General features: G+C 38.7%; 2 protein-coding genes across 2 annotated transcripts; one reads left to right on the top strand and one right to left on the bottom strand.

Annotated features, from left to right (window-relative positions):
- The first annotated feature begins 161 nt into the window (after positions 1–161).
- On the top strand, positions 162–19008 carry LOC117996411 (integrin alpha-PS4-like). The gene is made up of 25 exons (XM_069509713.1): positions 162–265; positions 470–608; positions 1379–1482; positions 2348–2403; positions 3509–3548; positions 3890–3997; positions 4816–4899; positions 6374–6472; positions 7419–7507; positions 8067–8279; positions 9305–9404; positions 10229–10399; positions 11074–11171; positions 11320–11404; positions 12046–12185; positions 12739–12938; positions 13396–13594; positions 14251–14420; positions 15085–15163; positions 15860–15952; positions 16670–16820; positions 16904–16985; positions 17605–17716; positions 18134–18193; positions 18352–19008. Exons 1-25 carry the CDS (start codon positions 259–261, stop codon positions 18598–18600), a joined length of 2928 nt encoding a protein of 975 aa, XP_069365814.1. The 5' UTR covers positions 162–258; the 3' UTR covers positions 18601–19008.
- A 736-nt stretch (positions 19009–19744) lies between these two features.
- On the bottom strand, positions 19745–25111 carry LOC117996365 (lymphocyte antigen 75-like). Its single transcript, XM_034984422.2, has 6 exons — positions 24965–25111; positions 23640–23912; positions 22298–22480; positions 21703–21836; positions 20447–20573; positions 19745–20056 (listed from the first exon to the last, which is right to left on the bottom strand). Exons 1-6 carry the CDS (start codon positions 25032–25034, stop codon positions 19884–19886), a joined length of 960 nt encoding a protein of 319 aa, XP_034840313.1. The 5' UTR covers positions 25035–25111; the 3' UTR covers positions 19745–19883.
- Positions 25112–26384: the final 1273 nt, after the last annotated feature.

Raw genomic sequence — 26384 nt, 5'->3', positions numbered from 1 at the left:
ACTTCTAAAAATACTTCATTCATAATGACGTTATGATTTAAGTTAGGTAGGTACTTATATAGTCTGCGGGAAGTACATATATTTTGTCCTCATTTATTTAACGGAAAAACTATTTAGGTATGCTCAACATTACAATACCTACTGAGGCATTAGTCATTATCCTGAAACCAAGCCGAAAGTAGCTTATGAATAGATATGTCGTCATTTTGTATTAAATTAGTTGTGTTTTAAGTGTTATGTTAATTCTAAGTGAATATAATGACCAGTAAGTTATTTTTTTTTCTAAAAAGTTGATTAAGTAAATATCTCAACCCTACCTAGTAGGTAACTTATACCTACTTAGTTACCTACTAACTTTTAGATACCTATCGCATGATAATGGCACCTACTAAGATATCAAAAAACAAAATTATCAGCGCGTTTTTGCCGGATGGTCTTCCTAAATGAAAATCTGAAATATTTTTTCTAGGTTTTACTGTGATCTTTTTTACGGCGGCAATTTCACCAATCCTCGGGTTTTTTCATGAGCCATCGATGATAACCAAAACTTCACCCGGATTGGAACAAGATGCCTATTTCGGCTATAGCATGGCTTGTGACGCAAAAACGTAAGTAATTTCTCTACTGTCCCTTTCCAGGCAAATGGATAATGACTAGATAGATATTTTTCTAGAATAATTATAAACTTTCAACCCTGAAAAACAGGTAGGTAGGTATCTATCAGGGCAGGCCGTAATTAACTTGTAAGCGCTAAACATTCTACTTAGATATTATTTACTTATTAAGTGGGAAGATAGGTACCTACCTACAACAGACGGCTATGTCTAAGTTTGAAAAAGAAATCCAGGAAAAACAAACAAATGTGCTTAACTACTTATCATACTTATAGTTAAACTTTTAAACAAGAAAGAGGCGAAATCTAACACCGAAAAAAGTGGATTGCAAAGCTGAAGTGGCAATGGGAAGGAGCAGGACAATTAGTTCGAAGAATCGACAGACGTTAGCACCTCATGGTGCTGGACAGGTGACGTCGCACTATCCCCCAAACGAGGTGGACAGACGATATCAGACGAGCCGCGGATGGCGGTGGCGCAAGGCCGTGGCGTGCCAGTCCCTATAATGGCCATATATTGACGACTAGAGGATGCCCGCGACTAGGCTCTCTTGGCACTTGAATGACATTGACAGGGGGGCGCTGTTGGAGAACAAATGCTTAGAATTTTCAAACAAGAACAAAGGGGACACTCGACGGCAACGTTAGTTCCGATTTTCACCACGCGCCAAGATAGCCTTGTCGCACTGTACCTGCCACCAGAGCGAGATCGCAGCGAAGAGACTATCTAAAGTAGCTATCTAATAAGATAACAATTTTTTTCAGGCTTTTGGTAGGCGCTCCAGCAGCCACTAATTCTGGAAAGATTTTTGAATTCAATCTTGAAAAGGATAAATCTAAAGAAATTCCATCCCCGCTGATAACGTCAGGTGTTGTTTCACTATTTACCTACCTACCTATTTATTGCTTCAAAAGTCAATAGCATTATTTAGATATCAACTGTTTCCAACAAAAATTGAAATTTTTCCATTAGGTAAGTAGGTACCTATAATAAAATCATCCGTATCCATACTTGATACTTATTAAAAATGTGAGTTTGTCTGTATTCTGTTACCTTTCGAAAAAGGTAAAAAAGGTAACACTTAATAAATTGATGATTTTTGTGAAAATCATCAATTACGTGATTTTGACGAATTGTTGTGTTCATCCTGGAGATAAACATACATATACTTAGGCTACTTTTTATCGCTGAAAATCTAAGAGTTCCCTCGGGATTTTCAAAAACCTAAATGCACGCAAGTCGGGGTCAAATTACCTAAAATATAAGTAAATAGGTAGGTTGCCGTCACATAAAAAGACCTCTGAATGATATGGCTGTAGTCTGTAATGTGAATGTTGATGATTTGACTGTATTACAGTTCCCTCCAAAGCCTTACGCGACGCAAAAAAGGTTGACTGAAAGCGGAAAGATCCCTTACCACCAACTAGATCGTTAAATCGCCCACTGCGCAGGTTCAAGTTCAAAGCTCTTTTTTAGTGACGCCCGCCATCTGTTTTCGTAAATCAAAAGTCGGTTAAAGTACGAGTAAGTTGTAGGTATAGTACGCGACAGGTCTAGTTGGTAATCGGGGTATGAGGCGGGGGACGCACCCCGCACGTCACCCGCGCTGTCCCGCACTGGGCTAACGCGGAGGCTGTACGGGTGTGCGGGGTGTCTCCACCCGAATGCCATCTCGAGCTGTCGCGTACTTATTAAGCATAAGTACGCGACAGTTAAGTAATTAAATATTTTAGGAATAGACGGCTGGCTTGGAGCGACAATCAAAACTTTTGGACCTAGGAGCTTTGTGGTATGTAAATGATCCCTACTCTATATTTATATGACAGTCTGCCTCATTAGCTGTTAATAGTGGCTAGGATTTAGCTTATTTAGTTTAAGATCCATGGTTCGAATCCAGGCCTAAAAGAATAAAAAGTTACCTATTGGGCTTTTCAGAAAGTTGTCAAGAAATTCTCGGCAGAAGTAAGTCGGCAGTATTAGGTACACCCCAGTATCAAAGCCGGCGGTCCTTTTCCTTCGCCTGCAGATCTCTTCCCAGTGTTTAGAATTGCCGTCCCATTTGGCTATGAGAGTGAACTCTCAAAGCCGAACCACTGCACCATCCTTAGGCTGCATTTCAGTGCAGCCAAGGATGGTGCGCGCTTTCCTAGAAGATGTCTAACCACTCTTGACTTGAATAGCTAAGAACCTACATTAAAAATAAACGGACCCTATTCCTAAGCCTCCGCTATACACCCTGCCTCCGCTGTCCGTCCGTCCGACAGTATAGGTAGAGCGTTGAAACTTTTTATAGTGCGTTGCCACTTTGACAACAAGTAATAAAAACCGGCCAAGTGCGAATTAGACTCGCGCACTGAGGGTTCCGTAGCACAATCGTATTTTATCGACATTTTCCACGATAATTCAAAAACTATGATGCATAAAAATAAATAAAAATCAGTTTTAGAATGTACAGGTGAAGACCTTTCATATGATACCACACTTAATATAGTTATCTTACTTCAAAAATTGAAAATACTAATTATTAGTTTATGACCACAATTTAATTTTTTTGTGTGATATAACCACAAATTCACAGTTTTCAGATTTTTCCCCTAAAGCCAGCTAAAAGATCTACCTACCTGCCAAATTTCATGATTCTAGGTCAACGGGAAGTACCCTGTAGGTTTCTTGACAGACAGACAGACAGACATACTGACAACAAAGTGATCCTATAAGAGTTCCGTTTTTCCTTTTGAGGTACGGAACCCTAAAAAAGGTTGAAAGTATGTAGGTAGTGTTATATCTTGTACGATGTACAGAACTGTTCGTGTGTGAATCCGACTCGCACACGAAAACTTGACCGGTGTTTGATAATAGTAGATATTATGCTTACTCAATTCTACGTGTTCCAGATATGTGCACCACGGAATACACGACCTGGTATTTTACACCGTAAGTCTTTTGCTTTTTGATTATTATTACGAAACCTACATTCTATCCTAGATGTTGCCGACCTCCTCCTTTAATTTTCTGGGATAAAAAGTAGCCTATGTCCTTCCCCGGGATGTAAGCTAACTCTGACCACCAAATTTCAATACCACCAAATTTCATGAAAATCGGTTAGGTATAACTATTCAGCCGTGAAAAGCTAGCAGACAGACAGACAGACAGACACACTTTCGCATTTATAATATTATAGTAGGTACAAAGTATAATAGTAGGTATATAGTATGGATAAAGTAATTCATATATTTTTTAAGTTTACTAATCTTGATTCATTTTTTTATCCTCAGCCAATACGACGACGATAACATGGGGCCGATGTTACATACTTTCTTTGCAAACCACACCAAACTGGAATAAGCTGGCCGATATAGCAGATACTGACTGGCAATATTTTAGTAAGTGCAAACCTTTACATCGGACAAAGCATTATCACTACCCCTATCATATATTCGAAAGTGTGTTTGTTTGTTGTTACATTTATAATATGGGTACTGGGTAGCGATAAAAACCCTTGTTCTGACTGACAGACTGCGCAGCCTAAACCGCTGGGGTTAGAAACATGAAATTTTTACAGTAGGTAGGTTCCTTTTATAAAGTAGGTGCCCACCAAGAACGGATTTTTGGAAATTCAACCCCTAAGGAGGTTAAATAATAGATTGAATTTTGTAAGAAAGTCCGCAATTTTTCAAGTTATATCAGTGAAAATTTATAGGTACTTATTTGAGGTTTTGGTTAAAAATGAAGAAATAAGTGTTTCAGGAATTTTAAAAATTCTATCATCAACGGGGTTAAATAGGAAATGAAAACTTGTATGAAAGCCCGTCATTATTCGGGCAAAAATGAAGAAGTAGGTACATGTTTCAGGATTTTTGGAACTTCCACCTCCTAATCGTTTTCAAAAATTCCACTCAAGCGAAGCCGAGTCGGGTCAGCTAGTTATCGATATCCTAACTAGAGCCTAAATTCTTTTTTTTTATTCCCAGCAATAATTTATTTATTTAAGGACTTGCATTGTCATTTGTATACTTAGTACAGTTTAAAATATATTTAATGGACAGAAATTTTCATATTTCATCACAAGTAAAAGAAAGGTATAGGTACCTATATATTTACATGTAGAAAAAACTTATAACTAAAAATTTTATATTTTAATTTTAATTTTTGTCTTTCTATCTGTCTTGTGGTTCCCAATACCTTGTGGTTCATGTTACAGATGGTGGCAACAACGCGTTTGGCTGGAGTGTAGACGTTGATGATCATCACAATATTTGGATTGCGAGCCCGGTTATACGATATAGTAAGATTTTATTTATTTATTCTGATACAAGGATGGCCCTTGACTGCATTCTTACCTGATGGTAAGTGATGATGCAGTCTAAGATGGAAGCGGGCTAGCTTGGAAGGGGCATGACAGTTTCATTAAACCCATACGATCGGGCGGGGTGATTACGTATGAGGCTCGCGACAGGCGTAAATCTCGCGATCATTTCTGTCAAACGTCACACGTAACAGCGGCTAGAGAGAGACAGCAATAGCCACAAAGCAAAATAAGAAGAAGAAGAAGAAGAGAGACAGAATGAACTGTCGCATTGCTACTGCTGTCGCGTTGCTGTCGCTACTGCAACGTTCTGCGTAATCACCCCGCGGTTTCCACACGGCATCGTACCGGAACGCTAAATCGTTTGCGGCATGACTTTGCCGATAGAGTGGTAATTAGCCACGGCTGATCCCTCCCACCAGTCCAGACCACAGACCATTTAGAAAATATAAATTCCAAATTTGCCCCTGACGGGATTCAAACCCGGTCCCTCCCACTTATAAGACCACAGTGCTCACCTCTGCGCCAGGGAGATCAATAATAAATATAAACAATATAACATTAGATATAGCTGATTAAATTATTTATTCATCATCATCACCATGATCAATCGAGCGTCGCCCCACTACTGAGCACGCGTCTCCTGTCAGAATGAGAACATTGGCCGTTTAGGCCATTGTCTGCCACGCTAGCCCAGTGCGGATTGGCACACATCTTTGAGAGATGCTGGAGACATTATGGAGAAGTCTCAGGCATGCATGTTTCCTCCAATGTTTTCCTTCATCGAGCAAGCAATATATAGCAAGTGGTAAATTAAAACTACCTGACTATTCATAAGCACTTGTAAAAAGTTTGCATGAATAAAAAAACATTCTATTCTATTCTATTCTATACAAGGTGTAACCAGAGCGCTAGCAAAAACTAGGACAGGTGATAGTAATGATAAATACTGATAAAGTAACCACAAAAAAATGCGAAATGTTGGCCGCCACGGAATCAAGCAATCAAATTAAAGCGTTTTGAATATAAACAAAGTAATTAAGTAGATTGTTAGATAATTTTAGGGTTCCGTACCTTAAATAGGAAAAAAGGAACCCATATAGGTTCACTTTGTTGTCTGTCTGAAATTTGGTAGGTAGGTAGGCCTTGCAGCACAAGTTAAGGAATAAATCCGAAAACCGTGATTGATTACATCACAAAAAAATGTGTTTCATGAACAATTAGGTACTTAATTAAAAGTAAGATAATTATACCAAGTGGGGTATCATATGAAAAGTCTTCACCTGTGTATTCTAAAACAATTTTTTATTTACTTTTATGCATAATATAGTTTTTGATTTATCGTGCAAAATGTTGAAAAAATACAACTGTAGTACGGGAACCCTCGGTGCGCGAGGCTTACTCGCACTTGGCCGGTTTTTTTCTATACAGAAATATGTTTTCCTTTGTTTAGATTCAATCATTACGTACGAAGAAACTAATAATTTTACCTCCGCAAAGTTTCTTCCAACCTTCAGTCTCAAGGATTCAGCTGTTGACTTTGTTAATTTTGGTAAGTACCTACTATGATAAGGATTTCGTCACCATCATTGTCAACAGTTATCGCCAACTTACCAACTTCGGGCTGCCAATGAAGATTTTTTTGACAGACAAAACCCAATCCCTACCCCTATTATATCACTACCCCTATAATTATAAATGCGAAAGTATGTTTATTTGTTGGCTTGTCCTTCAATCACGCCGCAACGGAGCAACGGATCGGCGTGATTTTTTGCATAGGTTTAAGACCTGGAGAGTGACATAGGCTACTTTTTATCCCGGAAAATCAAAGAGTTCCCACGGGATTTTTAACAACCTAATTCCACGCTCACGAAGACGCGGGCATCAGCTAGTTATAGAATAATGAAGATTTTTGACCAAAAAATACCAATAGCTAACAAATGATCCAACTTGTACTTACGCTTAGATGCGTTTTTTTGCCGGATCTTGCAATCGATTCGTATGGACGTGCATTGAAAAACTGTTGTCACTAAATCACATCCAACAAAAACAGTTCCCGCAAAGAATCTGATGTGTCTGTGTGAACGTGGCAGTAAGTACTGTACGCGGCAGAAAATAATGTACATCGACCTTTAGAATGAGATTTATGCTTTGTAGAGCGTTGTCTCTGTCACTCATACAAATGTGAAGTTTTGTCGGTCTCAACGACGGAGATAACGCTCTGCAAAACCGTTATCTTTTACCAAAGGTCGATGTACGAATATTATTTTCTGCCGCGTATACCTACCTACTGTAGGTACCTACGTCGGTACCTCTATAATCTGAAATATAAATAAATATCTGAGCACATCGCTGGAATGCGCTTTCCCCCACGCTTCCCCGCAGCTCGTCCGTTTTCGCCTATCCTGTACCAATGCCAACGCAAGTGCGTTGCATGACGTCATTGAGCCAGGTTCTCAGATATTTCCGACGGGTTGAAAGTTTTTTTTTCGTTGCAGGATACAGTATAGTGAGCGGCAACTTTTTGTCGGAAACAGGAAGCGACCATGCTGTCAGTTATACGTACGCTGACAATGGACACGGGAAGGTAGAGAACATTCTTGAAGCCTTAATATTTATACAAAACCGTGACATTCAGGGCACGAGGCGGGGCTATACTCTATTCTATATAGGTCGTGGCACGCAAGTCTAGCGCTGAACGAAACGTGGAGGCCGGGGATAACTGCACATGGGTACTGTCGCGCACGCAATACATTCATTACTTTAATTAATTAATTGTATTTGGCTATTAATAAATTAATAAACAATCATTTGTATGGGATTACGTAACAGAGAGAGCACTATACTAACTTCTTTCCGTGGATAGAGAAAAATTCTGAACTTACCAAAATGAAGATAGAAAGATAAGTACCTAGCCTATGTCCTTTCTCGGGATGCAAGCTATCTCTGTACCAAATTTCGTCAAAATCGGTTAAACTGTTGGGCCGTAAAAATCTAGCATACAGACTGAGAGACAAACAGACAGATAGACAGACAGACACACTTTCGCATTTATAATATTATGGTATGGATTGGTATAGGATATAGATATATCATTATTACGTGGACAAATAAAATTTTATCTGTGTATCGTTGATTTATTATAGGTCTTCATATTCGAAGAGCGGGTAAAGAAGTACGAAGTACCCGGTGATAAAGATTCGGTGGGGTCGACGTTTGGTGCCACCTTGTGCAAGGCTCAGTTGGGCCACAAGCGCGCGTCTCTGTTGGTCGGCGCACCAACATTTGCGATGGTGCGCGAAGGTTATGACAGGGGAGCCGTCTATCTGTATGTGCCCTACGACGAAGACTCCACTAAAGTAACGCACGAAACTCATATTCAAACCATTCATTTGATCTACCTATCCAGTATATCCGCGTATAAGCAAGCGTAGTGTGGGACGCCCTCCAGCACGATGGACTGACGGTATAAAGAGGCTGGTGGGAAGTCGTTGGATGAAGAAGGCTGAGGACCGGGTATGGTGGCGCTCTTTAGGTGCGTCAGTGGACATCTACAGGCTGATGATGATGATGATGATCCGGTATATAGCGGTAAAAGCTTCTCCTGTCCGGAAGGTTGGAGGTTCGATTTCGGGCACGCACCTCTAACATTTCGGAGCTATGTGTGTTTTAAGCAATCAAATATCACTTGAATCAAGAGTGAAGGAAAATATCGTGAGGAAACCTGCATTCCTGAGAGTTCCCCATAATATCCTTATAGGTTTGTTAAACCAAGCGAAGGCTCACCGAGGACTGCAGCGTTTTGATACTTAATTATAGTGATCATCATATCAATCTGTATACACTGTTGAACATAGCCCTTCCATGACGAGTGCTATTACTCCCTGTCCTCAGCCTTCTTCATCCAGGGGCGCTTACTCGTACGCAGTCTTCACTTTCGGCTTTTCGATTTCATCGGCCATTGCTCCTACTACAAGCGTGATCTGTCCACTGTCCACTGACTGCTTCCTTCTTTCCCATATCTAGTCTATCCACCGACCTCTAGGTCTTCCTCGGCCTCTGCGTCCCTCTGGTTTTCTGTCCAACAACTTTTTCGGGGCTCTTGTGTCGTCCATGCGTTGCACATGTTCTGTCCATCGCATTCTTGACAGTTTAATGATCTTGAAAATATTCGGTTCCTCAAAAGTTCGTGAAGTTCGTGATGCGCCAAAAACCATTATCCTGAATAACGCCGAATATAAGCCTTCTCAAATCCTTCCGTTCAAAAATTAGGAGGCTATATTTTCGTCCTTTTTACTTAGAGCCCGTTAAGGTCGATACTATAATTTTCTATTTAATAACTGCTGCTTTAGATTAGTATATATTATAATTTGTATAATTTCAGAGGTTTATTTTAAAGCGGGTCATCAAAGGGGAGAAAGATGCAGGTTACTTTGGCCATGCCATAGCAAGCGTAGGAGATATGGATGGCGATCTAAAAGACGGTAGGTAAATTCTTTCGATGCATTATCGCAGTTACTGGAAGTAAGAGCGATGGATTAGAATGGATGGAATTGTCCACCATGTCCTAGTGACCACCGAATCAGTAAGCTAGCCACTATTCTATAATTCAGCTATTTGAGCGGACAGGGGCATGCATATAACTTTCAGATTTATGTATGCCCATAACTTTAACGGTAATGCAAACATGGTAAGGAAACCTATATGCCTGAGTTACGTACCTAAGGTTCTCAAACAGAAGAAGAAGAGAAGTGGGAGACATTCTCGTGCCTCGGACGCGTCGATTGCCATCGAAACGAACTATGAGAGTCAAGGAACAGAGAGTGCACCTGTTTTTGCGAACACACTTCTGCACTTTTGCAATTGACATGTCTAAAACTATTGGTATCCTTTCATTTTAGTTTAGTGTAAAGCCGGCCTTACATGGGCAGTCATTGTGAACAGCTTGAAGCTGCCATTGATAACTGCTGCAGCAGTCGGTTTCAACTGCTAAAATATACATGCGGGCGTAAGGCGCGTGCGACACAGATGTGGGATACGGGCGGAGAGCTGTGCAAGAGCAGTCGACTGCTCGAGAAGTCAGATTATGTCTGGCAACTGCTTGACCACACGATGAAATCTCATCGTGCTGCTGACCGTACGTAGCAGTTGCAACTGCTCGAGCGGTTCCATGTATGTATGCGAATAGAAGACCGTAGTTCACTATACAGTCGCAGCTTGCTGCCCATGTAAGACCAGCCTGAAGATTGTATAGATACAACAGAATTAGCCGCACTATCTCGTTAAAATGCTGTTGTTAACGTTTTAGAAGTGGCGATCGGTGCGCCATTCGAAGACGAAGGCAAAGGAGCCGTGTACATCTACTCCGGCGCCGGATTATTGAGCGACCGCACTTGGGTACAGAGGATCGACAGAGCCGCCAAGTCTTTCGGCTTTAGTCTTCTACCGTTACCTGATTACTCAGGCAATGGATTAAATGGTAATACATTTGATACATTCTTCATTATTAAAAAAAAAAAAACAATTATTTAGCATTTATCTGACCAGTTATACTGTACCTATACTAGTAGATACTGCAACGTTTAACATTTACTAGGTATAATTTTAGAGGAGACCCGGCTCAGTAGTGGGCCGGTAACGGGTTGATCATGATGATGATTAATGTTTAGAAATATTATGTAAATTTAGAATAATTACGTATGGTTCAGGAAAGGATATAAATCCACGTAACTTTCTTTTGTGATTTTGACAAAAAAAAAAAGTGGAGAAATCCTACTGGTTAAGATGTTAACCGCTATTCGGAGGGTTCAGGGCGCGAATTTCGATTCCGGGCATGCACCTCTAACTTTTCAGAGTTGTGCATTTTAAATGACGAAAGTTCTCCACAATGTTCTTCTGAGAGTTTTCTATACTTCTCAAAGGTGTGTTAAAACTGCCAATCCGCAGCTTGGCGAGTGTCATGGACTATATATAACCTAAATCCTTTTCATTTTGAGAGGAATTCCATTCTTTGTAGTGAGCCAGTGTAATGAGTAGATGACGATGATGAACTGAGTAGGAGTTGTCAAAGCCATCCTATTTCCATTTGGACGAGGTGATAGATACAGATAGTCCTGTATGGGCCAACGTTAATAAATAAACTGTTTGGTGCAGGATTGTCAGTGGGTGCACCGTTCGAGAACAGGGTGTACGTCATTACACCCATTCCTGGTATCACCATTAACGTGGATACAATTTTGCCGAACTCGCAGGTAATAAGCTAAATCTTTTTCTTATTAGGGTTTCGTATTATGTCCGAATGAAAATAGATGTCAATCTAACCCGTGCTCAGTAGTGAGCCGGCGTTGGGTTGATCATGATGATTAATCAGTTAATTAAAACTGGTATAAAATGTTTCAGGTTGGTCGGAAAGAGTCAAGTTATGTTGACTTTACAATAGTTGTTGACGTCATGTATCCTGCTGTGACAAAATCTATTACTGCAAGTAAGTTTTATTCGCTACTAGCTGATGATCTACACGCATTAAGGTTTTATATAAAAGTAGTAGAATCCTTCTATTTTCCGGGATGAAAAATCTCTGAAATCTGAAATGTCCGTCTCCAGAATCCAGCAATTCGATTGCGGTAAAATAACAGCTACAATGTCATCGCAATCACCTCTAATTAGTTGATGGTCACTCACTATTGGCTACAATGCATACCTTCAACAAGAGTACCATAAATTCAGCCAATCACAACAATTGCGATTGTAATAACGATTGATGCAGGTTTTGCGCAATCGAACAGCTGGATGCAAGCTACCTCTGTGCTAAATTTCACCGGTTTACACTAGTTATTGTTGTGCAGTACTCCTAGGACAAACTTTTTTTTACATATCACAGGGCTTTAAAAAGTATCGAGAATTGTCAGCAGACTATTGTTACGTAATATTCCAATTCTACAGCACAGTGTTGTCTCGCATAAAATACTAGAATGCCGCATGTTGCTTTAAGGCCGCAAAATTAATGTTTTCATTTGTAGCATGCCACATTGTCGCAAGTTGCTGCCCCGGCGTAAAATATCCTTTAGTCGAGATGGACTAAAAACCTAAAAATTTCGTCTGTTATTTACATTTTTTCTTTTCTAGAGCTCGAGGTCAAATTACAAATAGAGCACCCGAACGCAACGTTGGAGCCTCCAATTAGCGATGGGACCATAACGTACAATTTGCTGTTAAATCCAACCATTAAAAATGTCAATAAAACGTGCAAAATTTTAACACCGGACGTAAGTAATATCGGAGATATTGTACTTGAACGATGAAAAGTTAGCGTTTAGAATGGGATCTTTTAAACTGCAAGCAAGCAAGTTTGGAGCAAGTCCCGCAAGGCATCGCCAAGGTCTGCGTACGTCGTTGAAATTCCACGGATATGTACGAAACGCATTGCCTTCTCATTTGAGATTCGAACCGCTAACATCCCTTCCAGCATCAGTTTTCCTCTCCAATTATAATATGGGTACCTTCAAGTCATGAGTGAATAGGCATCTTCTAGGCAAGCGCGCTCCATCTTAGGCTGCATCATCACTAGCCACCAGGTCTGATTGCAGCCAAACGCTAGTCTGTAAATAAAAAAAAGCAAAATGTACTAATCAATTCAGTGGTTAACTTGTCGGAAAATAACTCTCTTGGAAATTCTTGTTAATATTTGTACTTAAATAAAAAATCTCGCTTATCTTTAACGTACCAATAAATTATTTTGAATGCCACTCTGTGGCAGATTATTATTGTTCTTATTATCCCTATATTCTACCTTTTAACAAACATAATAATGTTTTACAGAATGGATATTACGATATACCGATTTCATACATAGTATCCGCGAAATTATTCAACGGATCAGAGAACGACGGTAAACTAAACCTAGTGCTCTTGAGCGAGAGAAGCAATGTGACGAAGAGAGGTGTACTGTGGGTGTCTGATTGTAAGGCGCAAGACCACTGCATGCCCAATTTGAACGTGGATCTTCGAACTGCCATCAGGTGAATGTTTATGCTTCATTTGCCCTATTGCAATACAGTGCAACATTGCGGCATGCCACAGGGTCGCATATCTAGTATAATAATTTAGAATGTAGCAAGAATCGTCAGTAGACTATGGTACTGTTGTAATTCAATTAGCCACAGCACGAAATAAACGAATTGTCTCGGCATAAAACTGACTGCTGATTCTAAATTGAATGAAGACCTTATGCTTTTTACAGTGATATGTGAAACTTGGAGACATTTTGTTTTTAAAAAGAACAATCGCCGAGTTTCTTACTGGTTATTTTTAGTAGGAAAAACATTTCGAGCTGGTGGTAGGTTCATTTAATGTTTCAAAAGCTTCATAAGAGTTTGTGAGAGTTTATTAAAAACATTTATTTTATTGAAAGAAATTTGAATTGAATAGATTTTTTGAAAATGAAAACGTTTTCTATTCTATTCTATAATTTTTCAGCGACCCGTACACTGTGGGCTCGTCAGATAAGGAGTATTTCTCGCTTGTCGTACGCAATACTGGCGAAACTGCATATACCCCGTGTGTTGTGGTGACCGTGCAAGCAGTGCGCGTGCTGCGCCCTCCCCCTGGCTGCGAGCTCGACACCTCCCACCTCGTGTGCAGGTCGACGCACCCGCTGCGTCGTAACGGCGATTGGGTAAAAAGCTTTGACATTTTTATGCAATGGAGGATTTCTCGCTTGTACGCAACATTGGTGAGGAGTGCGCGTGCTGCGCTCTTCGCCCGGCTGCACACTCGACACCAACCAGCGTGCGACGACGACGACCGACGCACCCGCTGCGTCACAATGGCAAATCGGTTAGGAACTTGACATACTGTTGGATAGAAGCAGGCGTTACTTTGTGGGAGACCATGATATACGTACGTACGGAACCACAAGCTTAATTCTCTGTAATCTTCCAATACAGATAAATCCGTATGGTACAACGTGCAGCGTGTTATATGCACCGCCACCCTCCCACTTTGGAAGAAGCAGCAACACCACACAAATTTTGTAGAACACACTCAATGTACTCACGTTTTATTCCGACACTATAGCATGTTCCACAATACACACATGCATTTTGTTTTACTTGCACTTTTCTATTATCATAAACGACGCTGCACCTTAGCACTCTACAAGTCTGTGTTGTGCCTTAGATACATAACAAACATTTAAAAAATACATACAGTCAAATTGAGAACCTCCTCCTTTTTGAAGTCAGTTACAAATTACGCTTACTACGCTCTTATATTGCTTCATTTCTTTCATTTTATTTTACAAAAAATCATGATTTTAGTACTTGTTTACAGAATATTAACAACATCGAGTTGGAAATGGCCTCCTTAACTAGCAAGAAGGATGATATAAATAGCATAAATATCCTGTACGATGTCTACAACGATTGTAACAATAAAACAGACAAAAAATCATTCAAAAACTCCTTTGCATTGCGTTACGATACTGGAATACACTTAATAGGGTAAGTTTTTGAAGCAAACTTTTTTAAGGGTTGTTCACTTAACTTAATATTTAATGAATAATCGAACATGCCGATTCTACGTACCTCATTGCCTGGGCAGCGCGTATTATGAGTGAGCGAAACAGAGTGCAAGACACACAATGCTTAAGAAGTTTTCTTTTTATATAAAAGCACATAACTAACCAATATTATCGAGATTGTATTATGAAACGCCATGGGAAACCAATATGCATCTCATGTTTTTAGCGTCGAACTGAAGTCAAATATTCAATACCACTGTTTTTAATTTCGCAACGATTCCGCTTGGAGCGCTAGCTGTAGATGTGTAGACAAACTTGAGATTTAAAACAAATCAGGTTACGATCCAGTTTACTATAACGCTGAAGTGTTTCGACACTCCACTACTATTGACGTTAGCGAGACATAATACTTTTACTAATATTTTTTCTTGACTCATTCGCTGAACTAATTTTGAAATTTGACACACAGGTCTTGCATCCTAGCGATGAACGTTGGATACTTTTTACCCCGGAAAATCACAAACTTTCCACGGGAATTTTTCAAAAACCTAAATCCACGCGGTTGAAGTCGCAGGCATCAGCTTAAATTTTTGTGGTGTTTTGGTAATTTGAAAAGGTAATTCTATGGATGCTCTTTGTTCCAGGATTTCTGTACCCAGTGAACCCGTAGAAATCACCAGCAGTGACCTTAAAAACGTGACTCGACTGCAACACCATTACACGGTAATATTATACTTTGGCCATAACACGTCACTGTAATGTACATACCTAACACAGTTTTTAAAGTAAAAACTTGAATGCTAAATTGAGAAACTTTAATTTTAAATTGAGAATCTGGTAAGTTGTGAATTCGGTGAATTGAGAATCTGATAAACTGCTCATGAGGGGTTATTTTACTCGGTCATAGTTTTAAGTTTTGACTTCTGTCGGCAGTTGCCATTGACTGCTATTTTTTTACATTGAAAAGTCCATTGTACGTTCTCGTCATTATTATTATTCTTACTTACCTACTGGCATAGCCGTGGCGTTGAGAAATTTAGCATTCAGGTACGATGTCTCGTAGAAACCGATCAGGGGTATCGATTTGATAAATTTATCTGCCATATTTACTACAAGCATATTTTGTGCTACAAGGGGGATCAAAGTCCAGAATTAACTCTTCATCAATAATGAAAAAAAAATATTCCAAAACAAGATGGAAGGAGATCCTGCATCTTTTATTTATTTATTTTGTACCAAAAGTTACATTGAAAGGACATGCACATGAACAACTTATCTCATTAAGCGATTTCTACCAGAAGTCCTAATGAAAACAAAAACGTAGAGAAGGTAGGCATCTATTACATGATAAAAACACTACGAGTAGGTACATTATACCTAATAGATTGTTGTTTGCATGTTCTCTATTTCTTATTACAGATAATGAACAATGGAGTAATGAACTGGGCGGACGTAACATGTAATATCTTGTTACCGAAAAAAAAATACCTGCAATATCCCAATAATGTTATAGTAAGTAACAATTTATAGATTTTCCGTACAGCTTTTTCGTCAGTCAATCTTTTATTTTCCGCGCAGTATGTATACGCAGACAATATCTACATAGGTAGGTACAACTCCTCTACTGTCGTTCTCACATTCATATTATACTTTATATGCATTCCAACAATATTTACAACTAGCTTATGCTCGGGACTTTGTCCGCGTGGATGACACAAATTTCAACCCCCTATTTTAACCCCTTAGACATCGATTGCAATCATTTTTACGACGAATATTTCGACCAAAAATACTTTAAAATCTTGCAAAATTGGATACTTAGTTGAATTACCGCGTGCACGGCTGCACCAGCTGATTCGAGCCGCGAAAGCGGGAGCGCGCACGTTTCCGTCCCGTTCGTTCACATCCGTTAGCTTGGCCATGTTATTGCAACAACAACGATTCAAGTCAACAGGCTTATAACTTCGTAAATTTTCAGTAAATATTTTTGAAATTTTGTATATAGGTATATTCTTTGTGTAGTGTTTTGGTTTTCAAAATTAACGTTGTATGCATGTTATGTTAACGCGTGGGCCGGAGAACATAACGGAGTTTCTCTCTCTTTCTTACCTCGTTTTTCTCTGCCTCGTTACCTTTCACTGCACCGGCCAGTAGATACTCCTCTCGTAAAATGGCTATCGCCCGTGAATGGGACTTTTCTACCATAGTACATTCTTGTGTTGATTTCAGATGCGAAGAGATTCCAGTATGATACCTTGCTCTTTTGATGAAGAGAAACCAAGTAAAGATACTTTTACCGCAGCGTGCAATATCGGAGACTTGCATAAGAATAACATCATCGAAGTGTTAATAGATGTTGAAGTTTTACCTGATTTGTTAGGTGAGTCCTACATACTTGTGCGAATTATTTTAATTACTTATGCATTTGCAGTGGTTCCACACTAAAATAAATTTATGTTACAGGAAATGCTTTGCAACGAGAAAGTGTGACTGTACGTTCACAGCTAACACTAAAACTATTAAAAGAAGATTTAATAAGTAAAAAGTATGTAAATATAATTAAATCACTTATTAGATGTACTCTACTAACCCACCCCTAAATCCAATGAATTAACCAATCCCATCCCATGAATGAACAAAACTCGAAGGAAAGCCAAAATCGCTACAGTCGTAAAGTGAATTTGGATTTATAGAAAGGATCATCATCATCATCAACCCGTCACCGATTCACTATTAAGTATGGGTTACCTTTCAGAATAAAAAAGATTTATACCATATGCCATAGTCCACGCTGGCCAAGTGCCAATTATAATCCGGGTATCTTTAAAACAAGAGTGAATAGGCACCTTCTAGGCAAACGCGTCCCATCTTAGGCCACATCATCACTTTCCATCAGGTGTGATCGTGGTCAAGCGTGCGCCTATAACGAATTAAAAAAAAGAAAAAAAAAGTGCGGATTGGCAGACTTTACACACATTTTAGAACTATGTAAAACTCTCAGGTAAGCAAATTTCCTCACGATGTTTTCCTCTTAACCAACTATAACCACGTATTTTAAAGGATATATATTTCGGCCTTCTAGGTCCAAGAGTTTGAGCTGGGTATTGACGAGACAGTGTGTTAGTAAGTCAGGACTTTTTTTTATATGTATTGATTGATTTCAGTATAACAACGACATTGGTGCTCAACATAGTCTCCGTGCCTGTCTGGGTGATTGTCTTGTCGGTGTTATTTGGCTTTCTGATTCTTCTGCTGATTGGATTCATTCTATATAAGGTAATTATAAATTGCTAGTTGATGCCCGCGTGGATTTAAGATTTTTGAAAATCTCGCGGGAACTCTGGAACAAAAAATAACAGCCAAGTCGGTCTCCAGGATGCAAGCTATTTCTGTACCTTTCGTCAAAAACAGATGGACCTCGAAAAGCTAGCAGACAGACGGATAGACACACTTTGTCATTAGCAATATTAGTATGGAAATATGGATTGGATGATAGAGGGTAGGTATACTCAGTATGCTTCACGAAATTCATATCCATACTTCCAGGGAAAGTATTTAATGGGTAAAGTATGGTTCCATAGTTGCCACGATATTTAATAAACCTGAATCAACACGGACACAGTCGTAACAATTGTTTTTAATTATTTTTAATTAAAGAGAAGTATGTTAATAAACATTTTGACATTGTTGTAGTACAACTGCTTTGAGAGAAAAAACAAGAAAAAGTTGAACGATTTAAAAACAAAAAAGAGTGTAAGTATGACTTACTTATTTAGTCAAGAAAGAAATGATAAATTTTAATTTTTGGATGATTAGCCAAATTAATGTAATTATTTATTAAAATTAATTCTGTCCGAGTTTTGTTATTGTTTGCTCTAAAAAAGCAACAACATACTTTCTCTCTTTTTCAGATTCGTAGACCCAACCAAATTGCTGATGGAGATGGTAACTACAAGACTCTAGAAGAAGATGAAAATATCGTCGATTTAGAGCCTAGCGTAGCACCCAGGGTAGCCCAAAACGCATCCCCTGGCGTAGCGCCTAGCGTAGAGCACATCGTAGCATCTGGCGGTGTAGTGTCCAGCGTAGCGCCTTGCGTGGATCACACTGTAGAGCACGGCGTTAATCAAAGTGTAAAGGCAGAACTAATAAATAACTGAAAATATCATTATGGCATATTTATTCAGTGTGAGCAGATTTGACAATAGGTAGACAATAGTTAAATGATAAATTATCTAATCTAACTCAACCTAACCATAAAACTCGTATGCCAGTAGCTAAAATGTATGGCTACTTATTGAAATCAGTTACTAATAAAATCACACACTAACTAGCATTCACTCACACTGTGTGAATCAGCCATTGAACCAAGTATTAAAATATAAAACGTGTTAGTTTTATTAAACTACGTATGAATTTATTATATTAGTAGCTACTTCTACTTACAGAAACGTGCGTATGTCAGTACTAAATAAATAAAAAATAGTAAATTGTCTTATTAATAAGAGTGATATTTGTAACGAAAGTTGTTGAATACGCAATTTTGTGTAATAAATTGTAATTACATTCGGAAATTTTGTTTTGCTCATTTATTTCGTAATTCTTATAAATATAATGACAGTTGGTTTTCTGAATTCCAAGAATTTCAAGAATGCTGCGCAGTGAGGGGTGATGATCACATTACTGTTACTGTACGCGGCAGAAAATAATGTTCATCGACCTTAAGAAAGAGATAGCGGTTTTGTATAGCATTGTCTGTATCGTTGAAACCGACAAAACGTCACATAGGTACGTTAGTACTATTATATATTATTCTGTGACATAGGTATGAGTGACAGAGACAACGCTCTACAAAACCGAAATCTCATTCTAAAGGTCGATGTACGTTATTTTCTGCCACGTACTGTACATCAATCACCCCTCCTGCACTACGCAGCTACTTCAGAAACCCTTTAGTTCGTTGTGCCCAACGACCTCTATATTATGGACGCACTAGACATTTTGAACAAAAAAATTGTGACTCCAACTGGTTTTTAGGGTGCCGACTTCCGTACTCGAAGGTATTACTAAGCCTCCGCTATCCATCCGTCCGTCCGTCTGTCTGTCAGCGGCCTATGTCTCGTGAACCGTAATAGGTAGGTACCGTAAAACCTACAAATAATAAAAATTTCAAAAATGGCCACCATGCAAATTAGAAAAATGTTATTTCTTGTATGATGGTACCCTTCGTGTGCGAGTCCGGCTCTTAACCGATTTTTGCTTATAACTTCATCGTCAAATGGCATATTAATTTAAACTACTTCATAGAACACAATTTTTATTCAGAATGGACCATCCAGTACATAATCCAATTTGTCATAATATCAATTACATACAAACACAAATGTTTGTATGTAATTATGTAATTGACCTCTGGCCAACAATTTGCATGCGAGTTTTTATTTTATTTCTTGTTTTGCACTTCCTTCTCGCAAATAAAACCGAGCTTGTCAGCGCAGTTGATGTCGTTGTACTTGGCGTCGTTCTTGAACAACGAGACGCAGTACTCGCGGCCGTGCGAGTTGTTGGGCTCGTTCTCACTCCACTGGCTGTAGCCCGCCTCCTCTAACGTTTGATCTGCGGAATAAATAAATAAACTTTATTACGGGCAGCAAAGACTCATATTAGCGATAGGCGGTTGTTGCGAAAAAAACATCGAATGAATCGACTAATTGAACAATTGAACATTTATTCGTCTTCACAAAACACAAATTAATAAAAATCGGCAATTAATTGTTAAATTTTTGGTTTAAGTCGATCGATAATATTTGAAAATCTAAATCAACTGTGCATTCATTCATCCAGTGCAGTCAGTTACAATCGCACATAACTACATGCAGTGCAACTTATCGGCTTCAAGTGTGTAGTCCGTCTGATGGAGCCCTAAGTAAACATTTTCATATGGATATTCCATCCGCGCAAGACCAGTACGGGTTAGCTAGTCATTGAATTTATAAAAAGACTTACTAAAAATAGTTTGAAACACAACAGGTGAGCCATCAGTTTTCTTCTCAGCTCTAATGCCAGCAAAGAAGAACCAGTTTGCCACAGAGTTGGTTACAGGAGGTTCTTCGTTGGTGTAGTTGTACATGACCTGAACACATATTGTAAGCTTAGATAAAGTATACCACCTTTGTGAAAAGATACCTGGTCTAATACAGAATCGGTAAGAAAAAGTGTCGTTTTGACTATTATTTTGTTCGCAGCAGAACCAAAGAAAAAAAACCGGTCATGTGCGAGTCGGCCTCGTACAGGAAGGGTTCCGTACGTAGACAGAGTAATAAAGGTAGATACAGGAACGTTTGCTTTCTCATTTTAAATAAAATTCGTACTCATAAAATAGCTCAAAAAAATTAAAGGCCGTACCACAAAAATCTTAAAGAAGCGTAGGACGCCTGTTGGTGATTGATCGAAGCTGCGGTCGGAGCGTAGTGGAGAACAATCAGTTATGTAAGGTTGGACGCTTTTTTATTTTATACCAGACAGATTTCCAATACACAAAGTGTCAAAATTTCAATTTAGGCATCAGTTAAAACCTGTATTTTTTTTTGTAACATCAACTTCCAACATCAATGGGTATTAATCAACAAGCGTTGCAACGCTTTCAATTTCTCTGTAACTTGTTTGAATGAATCGCGTGCTCTTTTTATGTTATCTCTTTTGTTATTCCGTGTGGAATTAATTCCGGAGTGCGCGCGCTTCTATATTCTGTGCTTTTATGTAGTTCTATAGTTCGCAGATTTTTCGGAAAAAAACGCACGCAAATTTACCGTGGTGCGCGCCAGCACTTGTACCAACTGTACGAAGTTGGAGTTAAAACTTTGTAAAGGTTATTACGCGAACGAACATACAAACATTAATTTTTATCCATACTTAGTAATATTTTTGATGCAAAATTGTATCTATCTATCTGTCTGTGCTTTTCACGGCTTATCCGTTTGACCAATTTTGATGAAGTTTGGCACGGAAATATTTTGCATCCCGGGAAAGGACATAGGCTACTTTTTATTCCAGAAAATTAAAGAGTTACCCGTCACGGCATTTTAAAGGCTCGCCCCTTTAGCCAGTTTGATGAAAGATACGATAACTAGCATCCCGGGGACGGACATAGGCTACTTTTTATACCAGAAAATCAAAGAGTTCCCGCGGGTATCATATGAACCCGCGCGCGTTTATATAAAAAGAAGAATTGTTTTTATGTCGATAATAAAAAAAAACAAAACCTGGTGTTCTAGTTCCGAGTTGAGAACTATGAGATGAGCGCCCTGCGCGCGGCACTCTGCGTACGCTTCGTTCCATGGAGACGCTGTTTGAGGAATCATGTAACAGCTACCCACGTTTTCGAAGTATTTGTAACCTGTAAAGAAGGAAGCGCTTCACTAATGCTTAGCAAAAAACGTATAACAAATGATCATTTCACCAAAAATGTTTCAAAAACTAGTCAGATCACAAATATCGTATTCCGAAAGATCATAATATTTATGTTAAAATATCATTTATAAATTTATTATTTCACCAAAAATTGGGGGGTTGTGTGTGTTATAAAATGTTCGTGATGTTTTGAATCCGTCTTGAAGAAATCAAGTGTAATTCAAATTATATTTTATGTAATTTGTTTTGTCAGGTTATTTGTAGAACCTCAGAATAAATACCTATGTAGAACACGAGTAGAACCAGAAGTTTTATAACGATGAATAAATGATTCATAATTTTGTCAAACGTTGTTTGTGGAATGTAACTTTGTTAATTTGTTTTTTGTGAATTGATCGGTCACCCTAATATATACATCCCACGATTCACGAACGAAGCGACACTTGCCTTTGCCAAAGACCTTGCACTGCTTGTCTTCGACTGCATCACTGGCGTCCACCTTGCAGATGAAAGGCAGGAACTGGTGGCTGACGGCACGTTGCACTGCACCGTCTCTCTTGATCACGTCGGATTCAACCCAACGAGAACCAATCCATCGGTAGCCCGCGGTAGTTGCGTGTATTTCGTCCACTGAAAATAATAACATATTTACGGTAATTTGAAAATTACATTTTTCGTAGTGCAGTTGTATATACGGTCGGCTTCAGAATTCGAGTAGCAATTCCGCAAAACTTTTGCATCAAAAGCTAGTCGCAATTTTTCTATAAACACGCCACAAAAACACTCAGATGTGTGCACTACCGTGCCGTGCAGTCTTTCTTCTTTCTTTCTTTCTTTTAACTATACCTACTAAATGTCCGGGTTCAAATTGGCAAAACTCATCATCGCCATCATCGTCTAGCGATAGACGTCCACAGCTCTAATAGGTCTCTTGTAGGGACTTCCCCACATCATGGTCTTGCGACGCCTAAATCCAGCGGCTCCCTGCGTTTGATGTCGTCTGTCCACCTAGTGGGAGGTCTGCCAAGCTGCGCTTTTCGGTACAAAGTCGCCATTCTAGCACCTTAGGACCCCAATCTATCACTTTTCAAACTATGTGCCCTGCCCATTGCCACTTCAGATTCGCAACCATTTGGCTATGTCGATTACTCTAGTTCTTTACGGATCTCCTCATTAATGACCTAGCATTGGCAAAACTATAATTTCTTAATTAGTTGACGACCTCCCTGGCGCAGTGGTGAGCGCTGTGGTCTTATTAGTGGGAGGTCCCGGGTTCGATTCCTGGCAGGGGTTTGGAATTTTATAATTTCTAAATTTCTGGTCTGGTCTGGTGGGAGGCTTCGGCCGTGGCTAGTTACCACCCTACCGGCAAAGCCGTGCCGCCAAGCGATTTAGCGTTCCGGTACGATGCCGTGTAGAAACCAAAGGGGTATGGGTTTAATATAAACTGCCATACCCCTTCTAGGTTAGCCCGCTATCATCTTAGACTGCATCATCACTTACCACCAGGTGAGATTGCAGTCAAGGGCTAACTTGTACCTGAATAAAAAAAAAAAAAAATAGCTCAGCTCTGGTCGGGTATGAGACTTACAGCTCCCTTCCGGCAAAGCCATAATCTAGCGTTAGAATAGCGTTCTAAATCAAGTTGTCAAACCCCCTGCATCCTATGGGCTTCGGGCACTGTCTGTATGTAGGATTTTGACTAGCCTACGTAAGGGTGCAAACGTTTACGATTTATCGGGGGCCGGTGATCAGAAAAGGGATGAATCAAGTCAAATTAGGTACTTACAGTTGATGAGAGGAATTTCTTCAGCTGATTCATGTTTGTTACCGTCATTCCCTATCCAAGCCCTGTCCCCTATGTCGGGGTATTGTTTGAACAAGGCGTGTGCCTGTGATATGTCCTCGTCAGTCCTTGGCACCATTAGGGAAGCTCCTTCTATGTCACAAATTTCATGCGCTCGGAAGAGATGCTCCGTCTCCATGTGGAATTTGTAAAAGGCATCAGTTTTTCTATTGTACACATAATCTGTGCGATACTGTTTTGAAGATATTGATGGTACTGCAAAGTGAATTAATTAATTTACTCATTAAGAAATCTTTATTGCACACACTAAAATCTATGCAAAAAACAATAATACAAAATAAACTATATAAGAGGGTGCAAAGGCAAATGAATATACAAGTAGAACGCTAGCAAAAACGAAGACAGGTGATAGTATTGATCATTATACATACATACATTATAAATTTATACTTATAACATACCATAAAAAACGCGACTTTTTTTTTAAACGTGTATTACACACTGACCAACACTTGCTAATGCATTGGCTCAATGTGTGCAGGAGACTTTAGTCTGCGCTCTGTAGAGATCATGGTCAAACGCTAACCTGTTATCATTAACAAACAAATGCATCTGTTGTATAAGTATATTATCACATATTATTATACCTAATTGCGGAAGTAGGTAGGTAGGGTATGTTTGCTTGTTGGTTTGCTCTTTAATCACGCGCATCGAAGAATTGATCTAGGTACGTGATTTTGCATAGATATTGTAGTTAAGGGGAAGTTTACAAATTTACGCTCGGCCATACGAACGAAGCCATTGCGTGGCTATTTATAGTAAATTTGAATGATGTTTATAATTTTTTTATGCTTTATCAAATAAATGGATTGTTACCAAAACTATACAAATAGATTTATTAAAGAACATAGTTTATTTTGGTATAAATTTTTGGTTGAATTTATGTTTTATTCAATACAAAAAATTGTCTTAAACTAACTATATAATTTGTGAAAATTGGCAACAGTTCTTTTTTTTACCCAGTAATGTGATTAAAAATTCATATTCTAGTACAAACGAGAAACGACAAGTGGGAACGGATGGTTACACGAGTCGCGTGTTTACTACCCATGAACTCTAGCTATACTTTTATAATATCCAAAAAATCTAGGCCGAACACTTGAAAAATTAGATTGACAATTACCTATCAAATTTTTTACTAGTTTTAGAAAGTTTACTTGTTGACTTTAAATTAATAGCTTGAATGAATGAAACCTTCTATGAAAAGAATTTAGTTATCCATCTATCTAAAAAAATCGAAAACTTACCCAGAAATATTGTAATAATAAAAAATATGCACCACTTTGTGCCACTTGAAAAGATTCGTACTTTTTCCATCACGATAACTATTATATTTTTATTGATATTAAATATTATTATTTAGGTATACACGTATCTACTTTAAGAAGCGTCGTGTCGTGCGTTATCAAACTAAATAAACACATTGAGCAAATAACATATTTATATGAATTAATATAAGTTTGATAAGCAAACTCAATAATTTCTAGGTATAAGAAGTAATATCTTTGAGTTATTAATTGTTTGATACCTAATATACTATTTTGTATTACCTATTTTAAGAAATCAAATGGGTCAAGAGCGAATCGGACTCACACACGAAGGGTTCTGTACCATCGTACATAATATGTACAGATGTATAGATATGTTTACGAACACCCTCTTTAATTTGTATGACGCCCATTTTGAAATTTTTATTAGATGATGCACGCGACTTCGTCCGCGCGCACGTAGGTTTTTAAAAATCCTTAATAGGTCGGGCCGCAAAGGTGCGTTGAGCATTTTTGCGTAATGCGTCCTCTGGACAAGGCGGGGGCATACCTACATATTCTTTATGCAATAAATAATAATCTATATATATAAAAATGAATCGCTAAATGAGTTGCTGATCGCAAATCTCGAGAACTGCTGAACCGATTTCGCTAATTTTTTTAAAATATAATATTCCTTGAAGTACGAGGATGGTTCTTACGGAAAAAATATTTAAAAAATTTGAAACGACTGTTAGGCGGTACGACGTTCGCCGGGGCAGCTAGTTTATAATAAAAGCATGTAAAATCTTATACTACTTAAAACTATACTGCGGTCGGAATTATACGACCCGCCGGGTCAACGTGCTTGTAGGTGCATTTTAAAGCTGTAGGCATGAATATTGGTCTTTTCCACAGATATATTATTATTATCGTTTGCATGTTTATAAAGAATAGTCTGCGTGCAGCATACAAAATATGATATGGGTTTTTCCACGGACATACGATCGTTGTTTATTTGTGTTTTAACATTATAGGTACCTATTTATTGTCTATATGTAACCTATTGATCAACTTCAAAAAGTGTCATGCACTTAGAATACGTCTTAGAATATTTTTCAAAGTAAAGCTCTGGCTAAAAATTGTCCAGAAACCTTCACAAAATCGGTGTACATACAAATACATGTCGGTATAATCGGTGTAAAAATCGGACCGAATTGGGAACCACCTCCTTTTTGGAAGTTGATTCAAAATAGACCTAATGGTTTCTATAAGCACATAAGTGTCCTTGTGTCTCCTATGATTTTGGATGTCTCCATACTGTGGCTAATTTCGTTGTACACAATCTCTAAACTAAACTAAAATAACATGTCTTTTTCATAATGTTGCTTGCGGAAAAGGATAGCACTAGATTTAGACC

Source organism: Maniola hyperantus, chromosome 3, assembly GCF_902806685.2.
Source record: "Maniola hyperantus chromosome 3, iAphHyp1.2, whole genome shotgun sequence".
Lineage (NCBI taxonomy): Eukaryota > Metazoa > Arthropoda > Insecta > Lepidoptera > Nymphalidae > Maniola > Maniola hyperantus.
This window is presented reverse-complemented; position numbering and strand designations above follow the sequence as displayed.

Coding starts and splice junctions, on each gene's coding strand:
- LOC117996411 (XM_069509713.1), top strand. Junction 3,998..4,815: donor TACTGACTGGCAATATTTTA/GTAAGTGCAAAC, acceptor TTCATGTTACAG/ATGGTGGCAACAACGCGTTT. Junction 15,164..15,859: donor GACTGCAACACCATTACACG/GTAATATTATAC, acceptor TTCTTATTACAG/ATAATGAACAATGGAGTAAT.
- LOC117996365 (XM_034984422.2), bottom strand. CDS start 25,034: ATGGAAAAAGTACGAATCTTTTCAAGTGGCACAAAGTGGTGCATATTT. Junction 23,913..24,964: donor TATTATTACAATATTTCTGG/GTAAGTTTTCGA, acceptor TTCACTTTGCAG/TACCATCAATATCTTCAAAA. Junction 20,574..21,702: donor ACTCGGAACTAGAACACCAG/GTTTTGTTTTTT, acceptor ATATGTGTTCAG/GTCATGTACAACTACACCAA.